The sequence below is a fragment of the Heptranchias perlo genome, chromosome 7, assembly GCF_035084215.1.
Source record: "Heptranchias perlo isolate sHepPer1 chromosome 7, sHepPer1.hap1, whole genome shotgun sequence".
Taxonomy (NCBI): domain Eukaryota; kingdom Metazoa; phylum Chordata; class Chondrichthyes; order Hexanchiformes; family Hexanchidae; genus Heptranchias; species Heptranchias perlo.
This window is the reverse complement of record NC_090331.1, coordinates 54,197,131-54,213,618: the sequence shown is the minus strand read 5'-3', so window position 1 is coordinate 54,213,618 and position 16,488 is coordinate 54,197,131. Positions and strand designations below refer to the sequence as shown.

Genomic DNA, 16,488 nt, shown 5'->3' with positions numbered 1-16,488 from the left:
GGCTCATCCAAGAATGTTGAGAGGTAGAGCTGGATGTCAAGAAGTTATGAAGGAGCAGAGTGGCAGTCATTTCCTGGCCAGATCCCTTGGGGTAACAAAGCAGCTGTTGCTTCATATGCTCACCAATTTGTCGCCCCGGGGATAAAAAGAGTACACATCTCTGCATAACCTTGCCTTTGACTACACCTCTGGGACAGAGGCAGCTGGAAGAGTAACTCAGGGCTGCTGATTGCACATCATTCTCTTTGGTATAACACCCAAATATTGTAACTATCTCCCATCTCATTCAAAATCCATCTGTTGCCAAACACTACAAAGCATGCCAGAGGTTTGGGGTAGGAGCAAGACAACAGATTTGGTCATGTTTGGAAGGAAGATTAATCTGAAGCAGTTTTACAAGTGTCAAAGTCTGAATGTAGAGCTAGCATTGCGACTGTATTATCAATATACTGAGGACTGAAACACTTCAATTGTTAAGGACTACATTTTTTTATTTTCAAAGGAACAGGAGCAAAACAGATATCATTAACAATTGAAAGTCTTTTAGATAGAGGTAGTTAGCATTGTATTAGTGGTTTATACAATATGTATTTAGGAACGTACATTTAACGTTGCATATGTACGTACTGTGTTGCTATCAACTGTAGACTTTTCATCATCCTTATTAGGTGATTAAGAATTTGCAGATGTAACTGTTAAGCTGCCTAGGGAAATGCTTTGTTATTGTTTTAGTTATAACCAGCTATTGCTCCCCTAGATGTCTATACATAAAGGCTCCTGTGACAAACTGAGGAATTGCTTTGCACACAGTGGGCAGCCAACAGTGTTTGCTGTAGGGTACATTCTAGAGAGAGCTGACAGAGGGCAGCTTGGCAAAGGTTCAAAAACATACATTAAGCAGACTGAGCCCAGTATGGAACCTCATGTTCAGCAGAATTCTTGTGACCTGCTTCCCTGCATGCCGAGCTCATCAGCAAACACCTAATGAGCCTGCTCCAAGGAAACAGACCCTCTCCCAACCTGCTTCATTTACACACATTCTCTGGGGGTGGAGAGACACTGCTTCAGAAGGACTGATGATGCTGCAAAGACCACAATAATGATAATTAACTTGCTGAATTTAGAAGATTATGCTGTTAATTAGTTGCAAAATAAAGATAAGTAATATAGCAGCAGATGGTAGGATAACACCCAAGAGAAGGGGGGGTTATTACACTGATGAGTTTTTATGGCAGATATGAAATATGGATTTGACTTTTCATGGATTGTTTCAGGAGCTTAATATCTTTTTCTGTAAGCTGTCTGGTTAGTGGGGAACTATATACTGAGCAAATTCTGTTGACAGATAGGTTTGTGCCACCAAAAAGAGGCTCTGTTACTCAAGAAAATGGTAGTGTATTCATTTGTGAAGCTTTATAAAAAGGTAAATTAAAATGTGAGGAGCATTTGCGTGGCCTGCTTTCTCATTAGTTATATGATTGGACAGGCGGATAAATATAATGTGTGTTTCACTGACTAGTAATTTACTGACTACTGCTCCTTTTAATTAGGAGACTACTAATAAAAATAGAGGCAAAATATACATAAATGGAAACAAGATAGTGTGAATATATTCATCAATAATTTTATATTATGCATACATTATGCTGTTTTGGCTGCGAGGAAGTGTAAAATCAGCAATTGAGTCCAAAATAGCTGTTAAACTATAGATTTCTTTTCCTGTGTATTTATTTTACCTTTTTAGCTAAATGTTGTCCTAAATCAGAACATTTATAGAATTGCAAGATAATATAAAGAATATTCTGTAGGTCTTCATCACAGCTTTGAAATACAGTCTTATTGCAACAAAACGTTACTATCATTTTAAACCTGAGATCCATATTAAGAATTACTGTTTATTAACTAAGACAAAATGTTTAATTTTTAAAAAATTGTTGAAATTAGTAGCTAATGGTATGTTTTAAGTCCTTCCCTCCCCCAAATTACATTTTGTTAATTTATACAAAATGTGGCAGCTGACTGTGTTCTTTTGACAATTACTAATTTTGCTTTCAGATCTATCCTTCGGAAAATTGTTGCATACTGTGACACTTAGTGTCTATTGTACGATCAGAATTATACACACAGTTGTGGCAAGGGGAGGTGAATGGGTCATTTTTGGGGGATGGGGAGAATTATAAAGCCATGAAGAAGTTTTCAGCGTTCATAATGTACACTATTACATAATAGCAAATATCTGCAGTATGTATTTGTTCTATATGGTAGTTTATTTTTAAAAATATTTTACTTGGTTGAGGCAGTAAAATATTAATATCAAAGTAATCAATGTTTTACTTGTTCAACATTTAGAAATCATATTGCAGTGCAAATCATTTAGCAGAAAACAAGAAAATAAAAACTTGAATAAGTTGTGGCATTTCTATAAATTTCATTTTCCAGTATTCAAATCTGTAATTGTAGAATGATTTTTATAATCCAATGGGAGCGGACACGTGATATTGCTGCTGTCAAAAATGTACAGTGTTGTGACAGTAAAGTATTAGTGAGTGTTAGCAGGTGTTCACAGCGATATCCTTGTATTCCTTTTACAGCTTTCAGTTCCTCTAGGAATTCTACTTCACAAATGAATAAATATGAATAGCTATAGCCAATGGGGGTGGCAGAGGGTGGTAAGAAGATAACAGATCTGACCATGCAAAATCATTGACTACAGTTTGCATGAATCAGAATTTAAACAAACTAATTTAGATTTTCATATTGTTTTAAAATTTTAAAGCTAATCATGCAATTATATTTACCCAGTGATAAAATAAAGTGGGGGTGAAATTGGTCACTGCCAGTAGTGCAAATCAGCAGCAAGTTTTACACCACGCCCGATTTTCTTTTCCATTGAAGTCAATGTAGAAGAAAATCAGGCATGGTGTAAAATGAATTAATTGTTGAACATTTTGAAATATTCATTCATTTACAGAGTTGTTTTCAATTGTTTTCTGGGCATTTCATTCTCATCCATTCCTGAGAACAATCCCTGTAGCTTCGCTTGCAACTCTTAAAGCTTGCTTGCACTGCTGGGCTACACATGACACTGTACAGGGACTACATATGTTAGGTGACATAAGGAAAGTAGGTGAAGCATATCTTTTTTTTTAGTACGTGTATAATGAGCTTTTTTATATCTCCTAGCATTTAAAAGCTTAAATAAATGGATTTGTAGTTTTTTTCTGAGATGTTTTTATTTTTACATTCAATTTGTGCAGCATATCAGGATATATTTCGTAAGAGCTGAAATTCTTTCCAATGCAATGCCACAGCTTTAATTAAATAAAACATTGTTTGCTGACTTGATTTTGACTACCTTTATTCTAATGACAAAATTCTTGGGTAGCTATTCATATTATCTGAATGGGAAAATCCTATGTTGCATATAAATCTGATTTGATCCATGAAATTAAAGAATACTCTGAAATTGGTAAAGTCTATTCAAATGAATAGTTGACAGCTAATACAGCTGTAGTGCAGTGAAGCTTACCGAAGACTGTCATCAGATGTAATGATTGCTGGTACTGCTAGAGCTGATGCTGTGCAGCAACAAAGAACAGAACCAGATTACAGATATAAAAATACGTAGTTCACTGTTCAGTAAGGTTAAGGTATAAATTGACTGATTTGGGGGTGCTTAACAATTTCGCATAACTGACATGTTTTAAATGGCTGATAAAACGTAGGAATTAAAACTTTTAATAGTCAACTTTGTAATAAGAACAAAGACTTTGCAAATCTCTCAAGTGTTTCTATAGAAAGAACAATCAAAATCAACAGTCTTGGACAACCAGGATCTGTTAAACATGATTCAACTGAAAACAGTAGTCTTTTAACTTTTTTTTTACTTTTCGCACTTTAGTTTAATGCTGAAAAATATACGTTTGGGGTCTGGCAAGTACTGCAGGCTTTGTCATTTAAAGCTGCATGACTCCACTTATGCTTTTGAATTTAATTCTAAAGTATTTCCTAAAGTAATCTCAACTTGAATAACACTCTCAAATTCAATTCAATTGCAAGCTTTATTGTTGATACTTGATTTGCAACTCATACTACATGGTGTTGTCCATTCTAGTTTCAAAATAAAGTGCAATTTAAATCCATTTTGTGTTCGAGATATTCGGATGGAACATTTGCTGCAACAAATTTAAAGCTTTTTTTTTGTATAGCTATGCTACATGTTCTAGGCTGTCAATCATTTCACCACTGCTCTGCGCATCAAGGGATAAGAACCCCGTTTTTTTTATTTTAGCACAGATCGCATTTACTAGTGATTTTCCCCCATATTCTCTGTGAGCAGGGCTAAGCGGTTGTAGAAAATCTTCAGTTTCAGTGCTACTCCATTTTTTTTAGAAATGCCTTACTATCATTAGCCACCAGTTGCGATTAGTTGTTTTCCCACTGTTTACTCATTGTAGTAACAAAAAATTAGGAGGTAACAATTTATTTAAAAAGTTTAATTTTATGATGTTTATCACAGGTTTATGTTTAAAAATAAAATTGTTGTACATTATGTGGAATGCCATTTGAATGTGAATTTTTAAATTTAATTTTGACATCCTTTTAAATTCAATGCAGAAAATCTGTTGAGATACAATTTCATGATTATTTTAAGTTCACTTGGATGACATGGTTTTCTTTGTGTGAACAGAATCCTTGATATGACCAATTTAAAAAAGATATCTTATGTGCAAATTTAAATATGCAGCATATAGAATTTTAAAAAAAATCCTTAGACATGTAATATTAAAAACAAGCCATCAACAAATGCCTCATAATAATTAGGTATATATGGTGGGATTTTAGGGCTAATAAACTTTCAACTCTTCTTTCAGTTATCTAATTTACTGAGAAGCTATAAGCTGACAAAGTAATCGCACAAATGATTGCAGTTTAAACTTTTGATATTTCATGTCTCAGTTGTAGAAATAAACAAAATGAATCTTAGTCCAGTATTACATACTTTATCAAACCATAGGTTTTATTTTAAAATCTTCATTACAGACTGTTTCAAGAACAGTACTCTCTTGAAGCTAATGTTCATTATTTTGATTCAAATAGGCACATTGGAAAGGCAAAACCTTCATTGAGCAAAATTATTTTTTATATTTCAAAATTTTGTTTGTTCAAAAGGGAAATCAACTGTACTGGAGCTGGAAATTAACTTTACCTGTAATGCTGATTTAATACTGTTACTTGTTACTAAAGTCAGAAAAAATGGCAGATCAGGGAATATTGCATCTACATTACAATGAATAGAGAATAAACCACGTTACTTAGGAACTAGGTTATAGCTAATATGTACCAGTATTTGAAGACCAGAGCTGTCTGTCACTCAGGTTCACCATTTACACTTGGTTTGGTTGAGGTAGTTCCCAACTAGGTTGAAGCAATGTAGTCCACATTAGGAGGGAAAAATGATACAATCACCTTCCTTTGCTAAAATTGTACCTCTTGTGGACCTGTCGGGCAGTGACTTTGGCAGTAGTCATTAAGATGTATTGTTTAGATTACTTCTGCCCATCTGCCTGAAGAATACAGCAAGATGAGCAGCCATGTGGGGAAACTGAAAGTAAATATAGTGTTTTAGTATTTTAAAAAATTAAACCACATCTGCTTTATGTCCATTTCTTTGCTGAGTACTGTGAAAATAATAAGTTTTATTGATGCCACAAAAATATTTATGCAAACCTAAATATGAATTCCATTATTAAGGCATTGCAAAGGAAGAAATAAACCCTGCCCCTCTGGGTATTCTCAAGTGTTACCTTTTAGAAATACATTTTTGATTTCTTTAGGAAAGTGATAAAGTGTGTATAATGCGGACAACCACCCTGATAAGGTTAGGTTCATGAGTTCATTTTTCCACCCCGTTCAAAATAATGTACTGCTTTAAATCCTTCAAGCTGGAGCTAGGATTATTCTATTTGAATGAAAAAGCCTCTATCGCCGTGCTTTCAGATTTGCAAAAGAAGATGCTGCTACCCTGTAGAAAACAGTTTTTTACTTCTGTGGGTTGCAGATAATGTATATAAAGTAAAAAAAAATCTCTGTTGGTCCCTTGTAAGATTTATGATGGTGAGAAGAAGTAAAGAATGCAGTACAAATAGCTAATTTATCTGAAATTTGGGCCTCCTCTCCCCCACCCCCAATCATTTCAGATGAAATTGATTATCACAGTACAGTCACCTTCATCCAAGTGGGCAGGACACTTTGGGCTGTATTCTGTTTTATGACCACTATCAATGCCACTTCATGATAGGAGGTGTGCTCACATCAAAGTGAGCCAACCAAGCCAATGGTTTTCTCTTGCAGCTGTACTAGCTAAACTAATTTCAAAGTAGTGGCAGATAAGGTACCGTGATAGGCTACTTTTATTCTGAATTGATGACTGTCTGGGTGGGAGTTCGTACCTTGTATAATTTATGGAAATTCTCAGTTTCTATTTTGCTTAACAATGTACAAATAGATTTAAAAATTAAAGTGCAGCACATTCTTTAATACACAAACGGACTCTCTTCATAGTATCATAACAAATGTGTGCAGTACAATATTGTGAACTTAAATAGTTTGTAAAATCATCTTCAGTTGAAGAAGCTTCCAGAGTCTGCCTAGTGTTACCTACAGATTTAGATTTTTCACATTTGTGTATTCTCTTGAATCTTAACTGATATATTTTGGTATACCAGTGAAACTGCTGGTTTGGTTTGATTTTTTTTTGCAGAGACTGAAGGCAGCTTTAACACAACAGCTTCCTCAGGTTACTAATGGTAACACTACCATTGGACAAACAAGTGGTATAGTGAGGATTCAGACAGAGGAAGCTCGTTCACAGTCACTGCAGCAGGCTGCAACTTCCACTACTCGACCAATGGTATGTAAGAAAGAAGATCTTCAACTTAACGCTAATGAATCTACAATAATTTTGACTTATATAAAACAATGTCATGCTCAGATTTTGAGTAGTCCTGAGTATCAACAAAAAAATTGTATTTTTATTCATTAAAATTTTATTCAGGGCATCCTGGATTACCACAATGCCATCTTCAACAGTTTTAACTTTTTAAATCATGTTTTATTAACTCCAATGGTAGAAGCCTAATTAGACAATGGTTAAGATTACTTGTATATATAGAAGCGCATTTAAATTTTTTGGAGAGTACAAGTTAGTTACAGATGAGGAAGACCATTCAGCCTATCTTGGTTATTTCATCCAGAAAACCCTAACAGTCCTCCCATTGCTGCATCCAAATGGTTCTTAAATGATTCCAGGGTTTTTACTTCCAACGATCTATCCAGGAGTCCGTTTCATGTATTCATCGCTCTTTGTGTGAAGAAGATGTTAACTCCTAAATTTACCTTTTACTAATTTAAACCCATGTCCCCTTGTTCTACTCTCGTAATTTACCTTTTCCACATTGTTTACTATCTTATATACCTCTACAGGATCATTTCTCAGACGCCTTCTTCCAAGGCTGAAAAGCCCAAGTTTCTCCAGTCTTTCTACATAACTCAGACCTTTGACACTAGGGAGCAGCCTCGTGGCTCTTCTCAGCATTGCCTCCAACTAGAATGTGAACCTTTGTGTCTCGGTGACCAGAACTAGATACAGTACTTAAGGTGTGGTCTGACCAGAGCACCATACAGTTTGATCATGGCTCCCTTTGACTTCTATTCTACTATTATGGCTAAAGAATCCAACATTCTGTTGGCTTTGTTGATTGCTGCCCAGCATTGGTTGAATTTTGAGTCTACTAAGACTTCTACATCTTTTTCAACTCATCCCTCTTTGACTATTTTGAAACTAAACAGTGTAGTTTGTGTGCCACTACATATGATGAAAGTGGTCCTTTTTAACCAGCCTGTTAAGTTTTTTTTTTTTTTGAGGGGGTTTGGCGGGGGGAGGTGGAAGAGAGGAAGCAGAAGTGGGGGATCCCTCATTGCATTGTCTTTCCACATAGAAAGATACTATACAGGACAGGGAAAGCACTGGAGCTGGCCTTTCTCTAAATGGCAAGGCTCTTAACAGGCATAAGATTGTGTGAAGGTAAGTTCTTTTGAATTGTATGTATGTTGGGGGCAACTAATTCCCTTACCCAGGCCTTAAATAGTTTTTTTTAATTCCTCTCTTTGTATACTCCCTCCAATTCATGAAATTATGTGCTTATAAGACACAAGAAGGCAGTAGATAACAACCTCAAACAAATGCTATAATCATGATAGTACCAATCATGTTTATCTCTTCAGAAATTCAAAATATAATATTTGGCTTGTTACACATGGACTTTTTGTTCATTTTCTTTTCTGTTTACCTGTTCTTTTCGTGACAAATGTCCTCTTGTCAGTAAGGAAGCAGCTTTATTAATCATATCAAGTATGTACTTTGTTGATTTTAGTGTTATTGTTTCCTTCTGGTTGCCAGATGAGAAACTTGTTGAAATCCTGCTGCCATTTCCCTCTTATGGAGCCCCATGCCATTCTGGAATTTTTTTATTTTTATTTCAAAAGACTAAAGCTAAATCAGTCATCAGCTCCAACCACCATATCCAAGAATAACTCCTCCCTATATTAAAAATTCCTGAAACAAAACCAGAGGCTTCGTTAATGGCAGCTTTGTCAGTTGGAAGAATTGCTTCTTAGCTTTTATACTGTATTAAACCTAGGATCCCATATGTGTTCTTTTTACAGCTTTATCAACCTGTCCTCCCATTTTTTAAAGATTAATGTATCTAAATCCCTCTCTCTGTGCTCTCCTACTCCATTTAAGGTTTTACCATTTAGTGTATATTTCATCTCCTTGTTCTTCCTCCTAAAATGTATCACTTCATATTTTTCCACATTGAATTTCAGGCATAACTTTCAACTTGAGCGGGGGCAGAAAATTGGAGGTATCGGATTGGCCCTCCATCATACAACCCACCCGATTTTCCTTTCCATTGAAGTCAGTGGGAAACAAAATCAGGCAGGGTGTGTAACAGGCGGTCAATCCAATACTGCCAGTTTTATGATTCTGCGTATGTTGAAGCTTAGCCCTTAAATTTCATCCACCGTCGATCTGTCCAATCTACTGACGTGTCTTTCTGTACTCCTGAAGTCACTGAAATCTTCAGTTAATCACAGTCCCTATTTTTGTGTCATTTGCAAATTTTGTCATTATGCCCCAATACTGAAGTCTGGATATAACGCCGTTTCCCATCATTAATTCCTGACTCCACATTGATAATGGAAACTGCCAATGTAAATTTGTCGTGCTGTAATTATGCACACCCCAGCCCCCCCCCGCCCCCCCCCCGCCCCCCCCAATTGAGACGCTGCAGCACCACCCACTGGTAGGAGGGTGTATTTCTATTGTGACAAGTTTACAGCAGCAGGTTCCATTATAAATTCCTACGTCCACATTTATAATGGGTATATAAAAAATAGGACAGAAGATATGACTAAGATGGGGACTGAATTACGTCTGTGTGCTTTCGCTCAATTATCCTCTGGCTTCTAACCTCACTTTACCCAAAGGCTACATTTGGTCTTTCCCCATGTGCAATGCCACAGGAGATTAACTGTATGAGAGAGGTACTAAACCTATACAAACTATAGGTTAGGCCCAGTTTTGGACACCTTACTAGAAGGATGTCTAGAAAAAGAAAGACAGAAGCAACGGTCCTAACACTAATCCCTGGAGAACATCACTGTGTACATCCCTGCAGCCCAAATAATGTAAATGAACCTCTACTTTCAGTTTTCTGTCCTGTAGCCAACTTCGAATGAAGACTTTAGTGACTTCAGGAGTGCAGACACATCAGTAGATCAGGCAGATCGACGGTGGATGAAATTTAGGGGCTAAGCTTCAACATCCGCAGAGTCGTAAAACTGGCGGTATTGGATTGACCACCTGTTATATGTTGACCATGCTGCCATATTCCCTTTAATACTGAGGGTCTTAATTTTATTAACAAGCCTCCCATGCTGCACCTTATAAAACAACTTTTTGAAAATCCATATACACAACATCCACTGCATTTCCTTTATCAATGGACTCTTATTTCCTCAAAGAGCTCTATTCAATTTGCCAGCTGTGTCTTGCCATTTACAAATCTGTGATAGATGTCCTTAATTAACCCATGTCTTTCTAAGTGAGTTAATTTTACACTGTATAATGGACTCTAGAAGCTTACCCAAAATCAACGCTAGGCTGACTAGTCTGTAGTTACCTGGTTTATCCCTTTTTCTCCTTCAAAAAATCTAATACGCCCTCCAATATTTCGGCATAATTTCCATATCCAAAGATTTTTGAAAAATTGTGGTCAGAGCTCTCTGGCAACCTTGAGTATTGTAGGATGTATGCCTTTTCCACTTTGAGCTCCATCAACTTCTTCAGTACAGAAATTTCTTGGATTGATGAATATTGATGTATTCCCCTGGATCGACTCAATAGGGGAGGGGGGTTGGAGAAAGAGGAAATGAGTGGAGAGATGGATCCTGGGTTTCTATTATGCCTGATGTGTCTTGTAATTCCTCATTAAATGAAAAGTTAATGACCTGTATATTAGAAAAGAAAAAACCCTTTTCTCCAGGTAAGTGAAGAAATCTCTTTCTTCCCTCTTCTAACATGATAGAAAGTAAACATATTTTGCACAAGGATGTGGAATTATAGAATTTTTTTTATAGCACAGAAGGAGGCCATTTGGTCCATCACTCCTATTACGACTCTCTGAAAGAGTTAGCTACTTAAACCCTTTCCCCGTACCCTTTTACTTTTTTTCTTTTCCAAATATTTATCCACTTCCCTTTTGAAAGCTGTTCTGGATTTTGCTTCCACCAATGTTTTTGATAGGACCTTCCGTGTTCTAATAACCGTCGGTATAAAAAGAACTTTCTGTAAAAAAAACAATTCTCCTAACCTCTCTTTGTTCTGTTATTGATTACCTTACGCTCACGAGTTACCGACTCACTTCCCCATTTCCCTTACCAAAACCATCATAATTTTGAATACCTGCATCAAGTCCCCCCTTAGACTTCTAATAGCTTTTAAGAGTTACAGTTTCTCTCCTCATAACTGAAGTTTTCAATCTTAGTACCATCTTAGTAAATCACTTCTACAACCCATGGCTTTGACATTCTCCCAAAACTGACACAATTTTCTACTGTCAATAAGTTGTATAGATTTAGCATTACCTGTTCGCTTTTACACTTTCTGCTCCTATTTGTATAACCTCGGATCCATATGTTTTTTTAATAACTTTATCAACTTGTCCTCCCACTGTCCAAGATTTGTGTATCTGAGTTCCCTAAGTCTCTGCTCCTCTATTTATTTTAAAGTTTTACCCTGTATGTTTGCATACTTGATCCTGATTTAAACCAGTTTTCCTCATAGTTTTTAAGCTCGTCATAAATGATGCGTATTTTTCACTTAGATAACATTGGAGTAATATATTTTATACCTTTGACAGTCATTTTTTAAATTTGAGATTAAGTTTTAATTTACAATTTCCATATATATATGCCATATATATCAAGGTGCACAACATAAACATCAAATTTAGAGGATTTTTTTTAGTTGAATACCTTTGTGTCCAGTAATATATTAAGTGAGAAACAGAAAAATTACAGAATTTTGTTTTTCCTTTTCCTGTAACAATGAATTATGTTCTGATATACAGCAGAATGCCATCAAGTGTAAATGAGGAAAATTGGAGGGTAGAGGCCAGTGAATTTCTTGTGATGGATATCAGATTAAAATCATATGAATAAAATACTAAATGCAGCACTTATTTATGTATTAATCATCAAGTGTGTCTGTAGGAATGTTAACAATTTGTGTGATTTTGGACACAGATTTTTGTTTGGCACTGATCCAGGTAAGCTTACAAGTATTGGCACCTGGGAGCAAAGCTACGACATGGGTACGGGGATGGATGTTAGGGAATATATCAAAAAATGTTATAGTCTGGTCCAATTACAGTTAGCTGATTTTCAGTTTTCTACCCTCACTCCTGCTGGGGTACACTTCCAATGGTGACAGCCATGCTCATGGACCTCATCCAAGTGTTTAATTTGCATAAGCAGTAATTGCAAGTGGGCTGTTCATGAGGGTGGCATTGCAGTCAAACTGGGGTGCTTTCCTCACCTAACATCTATACACATGTATTTTTCAGCAGGAGTTACTGGAGAGCAATCAGAAGCAGGAACCCTGACTAATTTTCTCATATTCTTCTCACTCTAGCTCAGGAATGCTAAGTCGAAGCATAGCGTCTCTACCATCCACCCAGCTGAAATTATAACTCAATATGGATCAGGAATCAAACTCGGGACATTATATATGTTAATTGTTGAAAATATAATTTAAAATATCTGTGTAATGTCCTTTGCAGTTTCAGAAATAAACTCGTTAGTTTTACATAGGGAACCTATCTGGTCTTTATGGCTCAATTCCACAATGAGCACTAGATTTACCAATTGAGTCATTAGGGGGAGCTACGTGATTTATTTTTTTCTGCAATTTTTTTCCTAGTGTTAATGTTTCTTATTTGTGAACAGCTATATGGATGTTGCCTTGCTAAGGGATAAGGTGTACAATATTACAAGCAGTGGAATAAAATCAGAAAATACTACAAATACACAGCAGATCCACCAGCAAAGAGAAAACATACACGTGTTTTTTTCTCTTTATTTCAGATTTCCAGCATTTCCAGCTTTTGTTCATATTTTAAGCAGTGGATTCTTCTTTTAACCATTAAACCCTTGAAATTTTAATCATTGTTTACAGGCTGAGCCTGAAAATTAATTTTGAGAAGTGTTTTGTCAATTAAAAGCTAAACAAGAGCCAAAATGTACTATGGTTTAAAAATATTTGTTTAATGAGGTTTGAGTTTAAATTTTAGAGAACTGTGATTCTGCAGTAAGCTGATTGAATGGTGGTTTCATTACAGGGCTCCCCAGCCCAGCCTACACATCAGATTCAGAGCAGTGGTGGTAGAAGGCGGCGAGCAATGAATGAAAACCCAGATGAGAAGAGGCGGAAGTTTTTAGAGCGTAACCGAGCAGCTGCTTCAAGGTGCAGACAGAAGAGAAAAGTATGGGTGCAGTCTCTTGAAAAGAAGGCGGAGGACCTCAGTTCAACAAATGTACAACTACAGGTAAGTTGTCATTTTTTTTCCATTTGTGGAATTAACAAGGTACCTATAACATTATGTAACCTGTATCGTAAGTTTCTCATTTCAGCATTATGATCCTGGCAGATTGTTTTGAAAAATGCCTATTTGTCAAACAGTGGATTAATCTAAGCCATAACACCAGTATGATTTTAGCTTCAAATCTAGAAAGAAATATATGGGTTTATTCTGTCTTTATGTGGAGACTTCTAGGCTCCACTTGAACTGATATTAATGGATTTGGAAAATGCATTAACTTCTCTCACTCCTCCTTTGTATCTTAGCCAGAAGCAAAGCCGTTAAGCATGCCACCCATTATGTCTTTTACTGAAAATTGAATGTCAAAGAAATAATTAAACTGTACTTTGTATGAACCCATTAATCAATCTTGAGGTTCTTTTATAATTCCTCAGCTGACATTCAAGCACAGATGATCAGTGCAGTAGGTTATAATGAAGTATCATTGCTTTTACATTATTCTAAACTGTAAGTCTAATAAGTGTGGAGGGTTGTCTTAGGACAGTATTGCAACAAAGAACTTAATGGTTTGTCTTGGCATGCTGCTTATGTTTTTTAAAGTAGTATGGTAAGGACAACAGCAGACTTTTAATCCTGAGAAAATTCTCTGGTCTTTTGATTATTACATACATTTTATATTTTAATTGTAAATGGCAGGTTCATATTAGTTTGCAGTTGTAACTATTTACTGTTCTGCAAGGACTTTAAATTTTTATATCCTTAAACAAGATCCAATTGCTTTACAAACTATATCTAATATACACATTATCTCTGCTAGTGCAATTGAATCTTTAGCATTATTTGTATTTGAATCGTTCATATTTATTCCTCCTCCTCTCCCATTCACTTTTAACTCCAACATGTGGTTTTACTTCGCGTTTTCTGTGCACCACTATGAATGCAAATGACACAATGGTTGCCTTTTGCTCTTGGAACTAAGTTATACTCTCTACCATCACTCCATCTTCTGATTTGAAAATAGCTGATTACCCTTTCAGTTCTTTTCAAAATATAGCTAGAGTACCAAAGGTTAGTAATTTGCATGCTGCATGCAGTTAAGTGTGCGACTGCAAAGCTTTCACGCACACACCCACAGTATAACTAATTTTGCTCTGCTCACCCCACTATACAAATAATCATTAATATAATAGAGTAGCAGAAAAATACCATCGTGCATTAAAATCTAAAGTGCTTAAAAAAATCCTAAATTTCTTTTTATGCTGTTGATAGCTAAAAACTTGTAGACCACTAAATAAAACTTGCAGTGCTTGAAATGAGAAATCATTAGAGTGATATGGGTTATGTTGGAATTTAATTTAGAGTTGCAAAGCGCTTGTTTTGGGAAGTTGTGTTTTCTGCTCATCTGCTAACCACTCCATTGCATTTAGTTGTTGCTTATTTAGGTGTGGTTAAAATAAACATTCCTATGTTTAGATGGTGATATAGCTATTCATTTAAACTAAAAAGCAAATTCAAATTTAAATTTAAAGGTAAATAAAAACAAGACAAAATCACCAATTCCAACATCAATTTTTAGTTCACTAAATAAACATTTTCTACTCATCACCTGCACAATTTCTCAGCAAATAGCACCCTAACTCAGAACCAAGTCATGTATTATATGATTATTTACCTTTGGCCACTGATTGTAACCATAGTCGTTTATTAGTTGGTGAGAGTGGTGTACTAAAAGCATGTTATAAAGATGGGTGTCACACTACAGGATGTTCTGTGCACTCTTCTGTTCAAAGCAGTTCATTAAGAAGACTGTTTTGAATCCTCTAGTTTTATTAAGTTTTGAGATAAACATGGGATTTTGGTAGTACAGCTGCCTTCAGGGTATATTAATGAGATTCAGAGTAGATCCAAGTGGAATGGATATGCATTATTTGTGCAGGCAAATCTTTCTGGCTCCACATCAGTACCAGTTTTCAAAGAGTTAGTTAAAGTAAGGTAGCAAACCTGTTCACAGCACTGAACTGTACTACAGCTGAGTGATGCCAGATCTATCTATCTATAAAATATAAGAATGTTTAAAGCCTCCCCCCTCTTGTGATGGCTGCAGTATTGCTGATGCTTTTTGTGAAAGTTTTTCTTTGTTCCTTAGAATGAAGTCACCCTGCTGAGAAATGAAGTGGCTCAGCTGAAGCAGCTACTTCTGGCTCATAAAGATTGCCCTGTAACAGCCATGCAGAAGAAATCTGGCTATCACAGTGAGTAATGTTCCATTACCTATATCCCCAGGCTATAGAAATGAAATACTGCTGAAATGAACTAAGTTGGCAGTAACAAGGAAGTGCAGTTGGTATTTAAAGTAAAATATTAGAAATTCCATAAGGTTATTGTAGTGCAGCTACAAATGCGTGTCTGTGTAGATAAATTGGAGTATTCATTTGTGCCATGTAAAGTTTTGTATGGTGTTCAATTGGTCTCCCAGTGATAAATAAAGCTGTCGGATTTAATTTTGTCCTAAAATTGTCTTTTAATTTAACTATAGTTGCTATAAATTCCATTCTTTCTGTCTTTTCTTAAAAATTATTACTTGTTTAAATCATGTTCATTATACATGGTGTATGTTCAATGAAACAATTCTTAAAAAGCCCGAGACGGATCGAGTACTGGCTGTTTTGTGTTTGCTTGCTTCTTTTGATGAAAGAGTGAGCAAATGCGTGGGACTAAACTGATCCACTTTGATAACTGCTAAATGTCTTACTGGGTCCAAAAGGTTAGAATAAAATGATACACATATTTCAGTGTACAGGTTCTGCACTGATTATAAAATCATTTTGTGTAGTGCTTCCTCACATTAAAAGACAATTGAATATAGTAACACCTGGACACTTCAGTTGTAATTAAACAGGGTTGTATTAAAAGAAAGAAATTATTTACATCTATAAGCACTTTATGGGGTAGAAATTGGATCTCACTGTGTACATTTTACAGGCGTAAAACCAATTTTGGGGTCCAAAGGACACCTGAAAGATGTCCGACCCAATATTGGCATACAGATTGTTCTATTCGCTGTATTGTACCATTTGATCAGAATATCAAACTTGACCAATTAAAATGCAAGCGCAAGGCATGAAATGGCCTTTCCTCACTGGTGATTAATGGAAAAGGCTATTGTTTTCAGCAGGTGACATTGATTGCAATAAACTAAATTACTATTGAATTCCTGTTGATGTCACAGTGGAATGAAGTTTGGCCTCTCGTGTTACAGTAAAGAAAACTGTCTTCTGTTCAGAACTATTATCCTTATCAATCAGTGAATATATTAAAAGGA

General features: G+C 35.8%; 1 protein-coding gene across 6 annotated transcripts in view; it reads left to right on the top strand.

Annotated features, from left to right (window-relative positions):
• Positions 1-16,488, top strand: part of atf2 (activating transcription factor 2) — a 75,767-nt gene that overhangs the window by 51,343 nt on the left and 7,936 nt on the right. For all 6 annotated transcript variants that reach the window (XM_067987582.1, XM_067987586.1, XM_067987581.1 and 3 more), the window contains 3 exons: positions 6,764-6,913; positions 12,966-13,172; positions 15,313-15,418. In XM_067987582.1, the coding sequence (XP_067843683.1) occupies positions 6,764-6,913; positions 12,966-13,172; positions 15,313-15,418 (463 nt within the window). The remainder of the gene's footprint in view (positions 1-6,763; positions 6,914-12,965; positions 13,173-15,312; positions 15,419-16,488) is intronic.